The sequence below is a fragment of the Oncorhynchus kisutch genome, linkage group LG29, assembly GCF_002021735.2.
Source record: "Oncorhynchus kisutch isolate 150728-3 linkage group LG29, Okis_V2, whole genome shotgun sequence".
In the NCBI taxonomy this organism is placed as follows: Eukaryota; Metazoa; Chordata; class Actinopteri; order Salmoniformes; family Salmonidae; genus Oncorhynchus; species Oncorhynchus kisutch.
In genome coordinates, this window is record NC_034202.2 from 23214156 (window position 1) to 23222416 (window position 8261).

At 42.7% G+C, this 8261-nt stretch overlaps 1 protein-coding gene across 1 annotated transcript; it reads right to left on the reverse strand.

Moving 5' to 3' along the window:
* Positions 1–6813, reverse strand: LOC109873663 (bile salt-activated lipase). The gene is made up of 11 exons (XM_020465303.2): positions 6724–6813; positions 6033–6183; positions 5723–5842; positions 5078–5275; positions 4095–4225; positions 3424–3531; positions 3212–3326; positions 2846–3032; positions 792–992; positions 473–682; positions 1–325 (listed from the first exon to the last, which is right to left on the reverse strand). Exons 1-11 carry the CDS (start codon positions 6793–6795, stop codon positions 151–153), a joined length of 1668 nt encoding a protein of 555 aa, XP_020320892.2. The 5' UTR covers positions 6796–6813; the 3' UTR covers positions 1–150.
* Positions 6814–8261: the final 1448 nt, after the last annotated feature.

Sequence of the window (8261 nt, forward strand, 5' to 3'; positions counted from 1 at the left end):
TAGACTTCTTAATTGCATTAATTTAATTTGTCAATAAAAAAAAATACAATCAGAAATGCATCTGGTAATACTTGCATTTGTGACATGACAAGAACAATTTGTATAGCTGTGAATGATGCATCAGGGAGCCTGTGCTCAGTGAGAGCTTTCTCAGACGGAGGGCAGGCTGGGAAAAATGTTAGACCACCAGTTCACAAAGCGCACCCTCATCTTCTCATGGACGTAGTTCTTGTTCATATGGGCATTGATCTCCAGGTACTTTTGCCCAGAGGTGGTGTATGCAGGCCAGGTCACAGGCACCTTCGACTCCCCGTTGTTGGGGTCTCTGTGGTGGGAAGGGGTTGATGGTAAGAAAAACATAATGGTGAGAACATTAGATATATTATAGTTTTCGTGAGGATAACATCCCTTATACAGTAATCCCATCCAGTGGGGGAGACAAAAACATGATTGCATTGCAGCTCTTTTTTACCCAGTCCTGGCGAAGTTGGTCCAGTAGGCAATCAAGTATCTGGAGACGTCACGGTGGCTGGGCCAGTATGCCAGGGGCGTTGTGAAGGGCTTGCCGAACACATACTGCAGGTCATCAGCATGGTCAGCCTCCATCCAGCTGGGGTAAGGTTGGACTATCCCGGCCATGCGGCTGGGCTCTGAAAAGAGGTAGGAGTAGGTGCGTGCAGATCTGGGGTGGAGCAGGAGAGGAGGAATTATTAGATATCAGATGTATTTCTAGGATGGGAAACAAACTGGGTGAGAAGGGCTGTGCTACAGTAACAATGAGGAAGACTCACCGGGCATTAGAGGCATGCAGGTAGAGAGCAACCTGGGTAGGAACCAGGAAGATGTAGTCAGTTTCGATCATAACAACAGTCTTCTTGATTGTCTTCTGGCTAGGGTCATCTCCCCAGTCAGCCGTGTACTCTGTGAAAGCGTTGTTTGTAGCGGCCTCTCCCTTCTTAGTCAAAGAACTCAAGAGCAGTTTCACATCTGACCTGTAGTGAGAAAGAGGAAGAGAGATGCACTAGATATAAAAAAAGTATGTGGAAACCCCTTGATATTACTGGATTTGGCTATTTCAGCCACACTAGTTGCTGACAGGTGTATAAAATCGAGCACGCTGCCATGCAGTCTCCATACACAAACATTGACAGTAGAATGGCCTTACTGAAGAGCTTAGTGACTTCCATTGTGGCACAGCCATTCTATTGTCAATGTTTGTCTATGGAGATAGGATGCCACCTTTCCAACTAGTCAGTTCATCAAATTTATGCCCTGATAGACCTGCCCCGTTCAACTGTCAGTGCTGTTATTATGAAGTGGAAATGTCTAAGAGCAACGACTGCTCAGCCACGAAGTGGTAGGCCACACAATCTCACAGAACAGGACCGCTGAGTGCTGCAGCCCGCAGCGTGTAAAAACTGTCTGTCCTTAGTTTCAACACTCACTACTGAGTTCCAAACTGGCTCTAGATGCAATGTCAGGACGAGAAATGGTTCATCCGGGGCTTCTTGAAATGGGTTTCCATGGCCGAGCAGCCACACACAAGCCTAAGAACCCCATGCGCAATGCCAAGCGTCGTCTGGAGTGGTGTAAAGCTCGCTGCCATTGGACTCTTGGACTGGAAATCCGTTCTCTTGAGTGATGAATCACGCTTCACCATCTGGCAGTCCGACGGAAGAATCTGGGTTTGATGGATGCTAGGAGAACGCTACCTGCCTCTATGCATAGTGCCAACTGTAAAGTTTGGAGGATGAGGAATAATGGTCTGTATCTGTTTTTCATGGTTCGGGGCAAAAACCCTTAGTTCCAGTGAAGGGAAATCTTAACGCTACATTATACAATGACATTCTAGATAATTCTGTGCTTCCAACTTTTTGCCAAGATTTTGGAGAAGGCCCCTCCCTGCTTCAGCCTGACAATACCCCTGTGCACAAAGTGAGAACCAGAAACCAGAAATGGTTTGTCGAGATCAAGTTGGAAAAACTTGATTGGCGGCTATTATAGCAGCAAAGGGGAAACCAACTCCATATTAAAGCCCATTACTAGGCAAGTCAGTTAAGAACAAATTCTTATTTTCAATGATGGCCTAGGAACAGTGGGTTAACTGCCTTGTTCAGGGGGAAAATAACAGATTTGTACCTTGTCAGCTTGGGGGTTTGAACTTGCAACCTTCCGGTTACTAGTCTAACGCTCTAACCACTAGGCTACCCTGCCACCCCAAATAAGATGTTCGACGAGCAGATGTCAACATACTTTTGGTTGTGTAGTGTATCTCTATATTGTTTTATGTCCCACGGATTCGTGAAGAAATATGACGAATAAAACAGGAATGTGACCCTGCCAGGTAGCTTTCATTCATACATAGCACCCAGCCTAGCTAATGCGATGCTGTGCAATATTCCTTATTTTTTATAACTTTTTTTTCTCTTTCCTCCATTTATTTAGTCATCCTAATTTTGGCCATCCTACAAGGGTAAAAACGTCAATGACTTTTGAATGGATGATGTTTTGGACCATTGGTTTTCTTAGAGGAGTTTCTACAAAATTGACACATTATTTTACCCATTGGTCAAAACATGCATTTTTGATTGGATACCCTAGAGATAAGGCCCAACAGATATATCAACCCCTTCTGAATCTCACTGTGTTAGGGACCTGGCTGAACTGATAACCCTGTCCTTTATTATTTGATTCTACTACTACTTGTTGGACTCAGTTGGTTCTGTAAAATCTGCAGTCCCATTTAAGCTACACCATGCACATGGCCAACACCGAACAGAGTGCCCTCTTCCTCCCAGGTAACCAATCAGCCCTCTTCCTCCCAGCCCATAGCATAGCCACTCACACGGGGACGTTTGCGCTTGGATTGTTGATATTGGGGATGTCCTGGCCAGCGAAGAGGTGGGCATCCATGCTGTTGACCCCGGCGAGGTAATCAATGTCAGCGGCGTTGTGGAACAGGTTACCTGGGTGATCAGGCAGGAAGTCTCCATCGATCACAGGGGAGAGGACCAGGTTGTCTACCATGGGGGCTAGAGAGACAGACATACCTCTTGATGCTATCGGCAGGACATGGCCATCACCAAATTACTGTGTAATTGTCATCTATAAAGGTATCATTACAGGCATCAACGCATGCAAATCACATCCTCCTCGGTGTCTTTCTCACAGCGTGCCACAGCCCTGTACATTAATCTCAGTGAATACTCACTGGAGGGAGAACCACCCAGGGCCGTGGTACCGGCCAGAGTGAGAACATTAGCGTCAATAAGTTTCAGGCAGGCCATCATCTGATCATCCTTGGGGCAGCCCACCTTCTCAGCAACCTAAAGAGACAGAAAGGGGGATGAGACATCCCTTTAACAGCCAATACCCCTCTCTGTCAGTCCATATTCTACCTCATTGTTACAGAAGTACACATACGTTCTCTGCAAAGGCACGGGGGTTCCTGTTGATAGCCCAGGGGCAGAGAGCAACACCACTCTGGGAGATTGCCCTGCGGATCAGCCCTTTGTTATGGGGAGAGAGTGTCTGTGTGGCGGTAAAGTACATTCAAACTCGAATTAGTACATTGCAATCAAACTCAAATTAGTACATTAGTACATCTGTACCTATATTTACTTACAATCATAACAGGAGAACCCTGCTTAATGCTTACACATATCCAACTATCTAAAAAGTTCAACGTTAAAAAGGTCTGAAATACAAGTGTTTTCCATCAACCTTTTTAGACACAGGACACAGAGTTCTCCGAGGTCTCAGGAACTTGTGACAAACAGCTGACTATGTAGCATACAGGACATCATGGTCCAAAATAAAGAAGCAGAAATCTCACTGTTCTCATTGTTAAATGTATCACCACATTATCAACTAACTTCATAGACACAACAGTTATCAGAAACTAGACACTTTGACAATTAACGTATGCTTTATGGCAGGAAGACACTGAATAATCATGACATTTTAATGAAGAGTTTATAACATTGAGACTGAAGAAACATAATTCTACTAGACTTTCTTTGTATTTTGACATCACTATCTTTGCCCTGAGAGCTCTGTATTAGAACTGTTACTCTCCTTTTTTAGTCCCACACCTGGAAGCTGGAGCTAACAGCGCCGGCAGACTCCCCGAAGATGGTGAGGTTGTTGGGGTCTCCCCCGAAGGCACGGATGTTCCTGTTTACCCAAGCAATGGCAGCGTGCTGGTCCCACAAACCATAGTTACCTGACATGGAAGACAGCTCTGTGAGCAAGCAGCAGTACTCTACCTACTAATTTCCTGTGTGTAGATTCTGCATGTCAGGGCCGGCTCCAGGATAAGAGGTCGCTTATGGAACTCTGGGGTCTGGGGTCTTAACTTACTGTTGAGAGTTTGAGTAGTAGAATACATGAGGTGTGATTTCAAAATATTGTTGTGCATCAGCAGTTTCTCTTGTTATGTCAGTTACTGACAGTCACTCAATTAGCCATGTCAGCTAAGAATGTATTATATTGGTAAGTTAGTCTAGACAGCTATCATTGCCGAATACTGATTAGGCATGCAGGGCATGTGCCCAGGGGACTTGACCTTCAGGGGGCCCCCATTGATTTTGTTTGTCGCTCTCACTCAGATCTCATTAACATGCCATAAATTAAGTTTTGGCTTAATGTGTAGAAATTCAGGAAATTTGCATTAAAACTGGAAAAAAAGTCTCCACACCATGGCCAATGGGTAGAGTTTGTTTCAATTTCTAACGCATACAGTATGGACACGAAGTTAAAGCAATCACGACGCTGACCAAATTACTCAAGATTTTACTTCTGGGTTAAGAGAGATTATCTAAATACTAACATACTGTACATCTGTCTCCAACAGAATGGCTCAAGTTTCTGAAAGAGCCAGTTGATTACTAAAAGTTAAACAAACACAGTATTCTTAAACATTATTCTCATAAAGTGGATTCAGTCACCTGAGAATCAGTACATGAAGAAAAGGTCAATGTCATACATCAGCTGATGTGACACCGATTGTGCCACAGCCATTTACCCACCCACCTAGCCAGCCAGCCAGGCAGGCAAAGCCTTGGTTGACACCTACCAGGTCCGCTGGCATCTCCAGAGCTGAGGAAGCCCAGGGTGCCCACACGGTAACCCAGGGTCACCACGATTACATTGCCTCTGTTAGCAATCTCCTCCCCGTCATACAGATAGTTATCCAGGAAGTTAGCGCCCATAGAGCCACCAACCTGGAAACCACCTCCATAGAGCCACACCATTACTGGCAGACCAGTGGAGACTGAAAGAAAGGAAGGACATTTCAATACATTTGAAGAATTACACCATATAGTCATATCATTATTAGTATTACTACACATCAGCAGGTCATACTGTATGATGTCTTGATATGTGGATGAAAGACAAGGGCTGACACCTTATTATCTGGTGTCCTACTCTAGTGACAGGTAAAGACACAGGAACAGGTGTAGGATTTTAATTTGAGCCAGTTTGCTTCAGCAGGGAAATAATCCTGCAGCAACAGCAAATGTAAATTCTTATGTGGATTATAGTCAATGGACATTTTCGTTGAGGTTTATACAATTTTCAAAAGAGAAAATCAAGTCTGAAATTTCAAAGTGGAAATTACAAACTTGAAAAGCTTTTTTAACCTCTAATAGATTACAAGTTTAAATTCACTGCAACTGGGTGATCAAATTAAGATCCTACATTTGTACATAATACATACCGCTGCTGCCCTGAGGGACCCATATGTTCAGGTAGAGGCAGTCCTCTTGACCACGGATGTCTGACTGGAGCAGGTTCAGCTGCATACACCTCGGTTTGAACTTAGTGGCCTTGAGAACACCTGGAAGGAGACACAGGGAGAAGCAATCAGTCAACTGAGATGAGTGTTAGTAAGAGTACGGTCTGATACATGCCTGTCCAATATTTATTTTACAATCTGCTTCAGTATTACTACATTGTTTTGTTCAAATAATATGATATTTCTTGCTGAATGGATAGACATCTGAGGCATGTCGTTTTTTGGTACCCACCATCCCATCCAGGGTGACGCTTGGGCTTCTCAAACTTGCCGGGCTTGTCAGCGAAGGGGATTCCTTTGAAGACGTCCATGGTGCGGAACAGTCCATCAGAATTGATGTTCTTCCCTTGCACCATGCCTCCCTCAGTGTACACCACTCCAAGCTACACATCCACACCCAAAGGGCCGATGCTAACTCATTTAAACATTCAGTAATATGTGCATGTGTAAAGTGTGAAACTGTTTTTATAATAGGCACCAATCTATTCAGTGATTGTCTATTCTATTATGTCATTGTTTTTTGTTGTTTATTAGTACGAACTGTTGCAAAAAAAGATGTTCAGCTGTTGAATTCACACTGCTTGTCAACCCATTGCTGATAAACATGTGAAAAAAGCTGAAGCGGGAGTACAAACGCAGGAGATGTTCTTAACTCTTTGATGTTTTAAGCCTGTGTGTTTTACTATTGTTTACCTTCTCAGTAAAAACTATTTTATACTTAGTAGCCTTTTTTTGTCCAACTACATTTCTATAGTATCTTCTTCACCTCAACGAGCTGATCAAAACCACAGATAGTAAGAAAAAACATAGCTACATTAACAAATATGATATTTGGACATTTGTTTCGCAAAAAAAAAACAATAATTAATTTAATTACAGTAAAGATCAATTGATCAAAACCGAATCAACTAAAATGGACTTACAGTGGCAGCAGAGGCAGACCCCAGGAACAGGGCAGCAGAAACCAAAATCCCCAGCGTCTTCATAACGGTCATCCAAAGACACCTGTCAGCACACCTTTTATATAGGAGGAGGCCCCTCCCATATTATACCATCACAGAGCTTTGTTTGTTGAGTTTTGTTCAAGTCCATAAAGGTTTTACTGCTCCTAGCAGAACTCGGTGAGGCAAAAGTGAACGTTTGTGCTCGCTAGAGCTGAGCGATTAGCGCTTTTTGAGATGGTTTCGGTTTGATTATGACATTCTTTTCACAGTTTTCAATTTAAATTATATATATTTTTAATGATAATTGTTTTAATTAAATGTGTTATGCATTATGTGGGTTGAATGTTGTAACCCAGATTAAAATAATAAATGTTTTAACATTTTATTGGTCACATACGCATGGTTAGCAGATGTTATTGTGAGTGTAGCGAAATGCTTGTGCTTCTAGTTCTGACAGTGCAGTAATATCTAACAAGTAATCTAACAATTCCACAACAACTACCTAATACACACAGATCTAAAGGGATGGAATAAGAATATGTCAATCTGAAGAATGTGTCAATGGATGAGCGATGACCGAGCGGCATAGGCAAGATGCAGTAGATGGTATAAAATACAGTATATACATATGAGATGAGTAATGTAACATATGTAAACATGACTAAAGTGGAATTTTTTTAAAGTGCATTGTATAAAGTGACTAGTGATCCATTTATTAAAGTGGCCAATGATTTGAGTCTGTATGTAGGCAGCAGTCTCTCTGTGTTAGTGATGACTGTTTAACAGTCTGATGGACTTGAGATAGAAGCTGTTTTTCAGTCTCTCGGTCCCAGCTTCGATGCACCTGTACTGACATCGCCTTCTGGATGGTAACGGGGTGAACAGGTAGTGGCTCAGGTGGTTGTTGTCCTTGATGATCTTTTTGGCCTTCCTGTGACATCGGGTACTGTAGGTGTACTGTAGGGCAGGTAGTTTGCCACCGGTGATAAGTTGTGAAACAGAGGTGAAACAGCCCGACTGGATGCTCTCAATTGTGCATCTATAGAAGTTTGTGAGGGTTTTAGGTGACAAGACAAATTTCTTCAGCTTCATGAGGTTGAAGATGCACTGTTGTGCCTTCTTCACCACACTGTCTGTGTGGGTGGACCATTTCAGTTTGTCTGTGATGTGTACGCCGAGGAACTCTAAACTTTCCACTTTCTCAAACCAAATCAAATCAAATGTTATTTGTCACATACACATGCTTTGCAGATGTTAATGCGAGTGTAGAGAAATGCTTGTGCTTCTAATTCCGACAGTCCAGTAATATCTAACAAGTAATCTAACAATTCCCCAACAACTACCTAATGCACACAAATCTAAAGGGGTGAATGAGAATATGTACATATAATATAAAGATGATCGATGACCGAGCAGCATAGGCAAGGTGCAATACATGGTATAAAATACAGTATAATACATGAGTAATGTAAGAAATGTAAATGTTATTTCTGAAGTGAAAAAATGTGCAAGACTAG

Bases quoted from the DNA above. Each gene is read 5' to 3' on its own strand.
- LOC109873663 (XM_020465303.2), bottom strand. From the start codon at position 6,795: ATGACCGTTATGAAGACGCTGGGGATTTTGGTTTCTGCTGCCCTGTTC. The intron at 3,033-3,211 runs GTGAGTATTCAC...CTGTCTCTCTAG, and splicing joins CCTGGGTGGTTCTCCCTCCA to CCCCCATGGTAGACAACCTG. The intron at 326-472 runs GTAAAAAAGAGC...TTCCCACCACAG, and splicing joins ACCAACTTCGCCAGGACTGG to AGACCCCAACAACGGGGAGT.